Consider the following 3,639-nt stretch of genomic DNA (forward strand, 5'->3'; position numbering starts at 1 on the left):
AATCATTACAGAAAAATTATTAAATAGAAACTAATCTTAGAAACCAAAATAAGTAGTTACTATATTTGACTAAATGAGAGACCATTTTATAAACTAAAACAATTATTGGTATTTAAAGTAGTTTCTATTATTAATAAAAATTTATATTATTAATAAAAATTTATAAAGTAGTTTCTAAATTGGTATTTAACCACTAGTTACCAAGGTTTTAACTACTTTATATTGTAAATTAGTCTCTATTCTCGCCAAACTGGAGGTCGGGAGCTTGGAGGTGGTATGCGAGATGATTCCATTGTAACCGCAACCTTTGAGTGCTTGAAGGTCACAATGAGATGAGAGGAGATCCATTTATTGACAATACTCTGATGATCAAGACAATGAGAACATAAAAATATCAGTGTGGTATGTATTTCCTAGAATAGTACTTTTGCTTTGTTTGAGGACTTTTGCCCCTTTTGTAACGTTGTTGATCCCTTTTTTTTTAGAAATCGCAACAAATCCCCTAAGTGCCTTTTAAATCAAGCATTTATCAATGGTGGTGATATGATAGAGAAAGCTGACTTGCACAATCGAGTTCGACAAATGGAATAGAAAATCAACGAACTTAAGGAGGAATCGGTTTGGAAAGAAGTCGGCCTGTCAAAGACAATTGAGGTCTTGAAAAATGATGTCGTGAACTCATACGAGGTGGGCTTTGAAGCCGCTTGGAACAAGCTGCCATATTTTCATCCTTCCATGGACCTATTAGAGATAAATCCCTGCAAGACTGTGATCGATGGGAAGCTAACCAAAGTGTCATAGCTTATGCCTTGACTTTTACGAACAATTTGCCGCATCTCAATTCAATTTTTTGTAACTTAAGAAACTTTTTTACTGCCCTTTGTATGTTCTCTCATCTTACTTTAGTGTCCCCTACAAGCTTTAATTAATTCTATGTGATGACCTCTTTGGAACTTGTGCCTTTTCTTTCGATAACAAAAGTTCCCTTAGCATATAAAGTAGATCGAGAAAACTTCCCCAACCTTTTTTAACTAAAAAGGCGGTCTAAATCGTGATTCAATTTATAAGGTTTAAATCAAGGCGGGCAAAACTCCTTTAACCTCAAAAGGTTCTTTCTGAAATATATAATTTAATTCGTAGAGTTTGATCAAAGTGGACGAAATGTAAAGGTCAAAATTTCTTTAGCTCCATTTGACTATCAAAGGTGAAAATACTGACCTAGTTTATATAAGAAATTGTGCGTAGCTTAGTCCTTGATTCAACGTGGGCATTCCCAGATGATGATCTTGATCGTAGAGACTGTGATAGCCGATTTAGGGTCAATCTTAGGTTTTGGCCACGTCAGTCCATTTGTAGAGATCATGATAGCCGAGTTAGTCCGATAGGATTCGGTCAAGTTGGTTCAATCTTAGGATTCGACCAAGTTAGTCCATTTGTGGAAGCCGTTACGGTCGAGTTGATCTGATCCTAGGATTCGTCCAAGTCAGTCATTTCGTAGAAACCATTCCGGCTAAGTTGGTCCAATCTTAGGATTTGGCTAAGTCAGTCCGTTTGTAGAAACTGTGATGGCCGAGTTAGAACAATCTTAAGATTCGGCCAAGTCGATTCGTTATGGGTAAAAAAAATTTAAACAATTATTTTTATTGATAGGGTGACCTCGTTAAAAACCTTCCATAGGGAAAAAAGAGTGTCGCCTTATGAAAGAAAAATCTCAATGAAAACATAATTTGTTCGTTTGAAGCAAATAAAGTAAAGATAAATTAACAGACTTTTAAACTGAAATAGAACTTAAGATTGATCGCATTCCTCGTACTAGGAATAGCTTCGTCGTCAAGAATTTTGAGTCGATAGGCTCCATTGCCCAACACTTTTGTTATTCGGTATGTGTCCGACCACTTTGGAGATAACTTGTTTTCAATCTGATATAGACAAGCCCTTCGCATCACTAAATCGACTACCTTGAATTGTCGGGGATTCACTTTGGTTTTGTAATTATGTTCAATCCTTCTTTTCAAAGCTTCGAAGTTGATCCAAGCCTTATCTCGAACTTCATCAAGAAGAATGAAATTCATTCTTCTTCCTTCGTTAGAGGTATCAGTATAGAAGTTTTGAACCCTGTGTGAGCATTCTAGTACTTCTACTGGAATCATCGCATTTGTTCTGTACACCAAACTAGACAGTGTTTCTTGTGTGTTAGATTGGGGGGTGGTGTGTTAATACCACAATATTCTAGGAATCTCGTAGGGCCACCCACCTTTGGCTTTCTTGAGTCTCCTTCTTAGCACCCTCAGAAGCACTCTATTAGCCGATTCAGATTGACCGTTTGTCTGCGGGTGTTCCACTAAAGCAAAGACTTGTCGGATATTGAGCTCTCCATTTGTGTTTGTTCTGGGTCGGAGGGAAGCAATCCATCTGCTAGGTAGCAGACATATGGTATCATCCAGGTTTCACTTACGGCTACTTGTAGAATCTCAACACGACCCCCTTTGGATTGCTCTCATGTAGTTACTCTCGGAGTCTTTACTGTCTCTTGTATCATTGTATCATATGCTCCCCCTTTTCTTGAACTTGCCAACTTAGATAGTAGATCTTCTCGGGAGTTTTTGTCCCTTGGAACATGCAAAAGATCAAAAACAGAAAAGATCTCCAGTTGAGGATCCTTTGCATGATAATCTCCAGATACTTGACTAGTTATAAGCAATGACTCACTTTTTGCTAACAAACAAGGCACTCTTAGTTCCTTTCCAAATAACATCCCAGCTATTAGTGTCTCATACTTGGCCTGATTGTTGCTAGCTTTCAATGTGAACTTAAGTGACTGCTCAGAAGGCACTCCATCGAGATCTTCAAGAATGATGCCCGCTCCACTCCCCTGAAGGTTAGACAACCGATCTACGGAGAGGATCCACACAAAATCTTCCATGTTTAAGTTTTGCAGGGCGAGCTCCACAACAAATTTGACGTATACTTGTCCTTTGATAGGACCTCGTGGTTTGTACAGAATGTCATACTTCGATAGCTCGATGACCCATCTAACCATCCTCTATGTTATGTCTTGTGTTTGGAGAACCTGATTTATAGGAAGATTGGTCCTCACGATCACGGTCAAACTCTGAAAATAATGTCGTAACTGTCGAGCAATAAAGACAACGACTAATGCGGTCTTTTCAATGGTTTCGTAACAAATTTCTTTACCTTGTAAGACTTTATTGACGAAATATATAATTTTTTGAGTATTTCCTCTGTCCTGATAACGGAGTTGATTGCTCGGTCGGTCACTGAGAAGTATAGTCGAATGGAGAGCTTCAGAGCGGGTTTACTGAGTACAGGTGGATTGGTTAGATAAATCTTTAAGCTTTCTGAAAGCCTCCTCGCATTCGACTCACCAAATGAAAAGATCATTCTTTCGGAGACATCGAAAATAAGGATATCCCTTATCTCCATTGGCTTATAAGAAGCGTGACAGGGTGGCCATCCAACCAGTTAATCTTTGTACTTCCTTCACACTTTTGGAACTCCCCATCCCTACTATTGTTGCGCATTTATTAGGATTTGCCTCTATTTCTATTTTAGTCATCAAAACACCGAGTAACTTTCCAGCTTGAAAACTGAAAACACATTTTTCGAGGTTAAGCTTTA

The 3,639-nt window shown here is 38.3% G+C and overlaps 1 protein-coding gene across 1 annotated transcript; it reads right to left on the reverse strand.

The window, feature by feature from the left end:
• Window positions 1–2,497: 2,497 nt before the first annotated feature.
• LOC137833966 (uncharacterized) lies at window positions 2,498–3,040 on the reverse strand. The gene has a single exon (XM_068642037.1). It carries the CDS (start codon window positions 3,038–3,040, stop codon window positions 2,498–2,500), a length of 543 nt encoding a protein of 180 aa, XP_068498138.1.
• Window positions 3,041–3,639: the final 599 nt, after the last annotated feature.

Source organism: Phaseolus vulgaris, chromosome 5, assembly GCF_000499845.2.
Source record: "Phaseolus vulgaris cultivar G19833 chromosome 5, P. vulgaris v2.0, whole genome shotgun sequence".
NCBI lineage: Eukaryota > Viridiplantae > Streptophyta > Magnoliopsida > Fabales > Fabaceae > Phaseolus > Phaseolus vulgaris.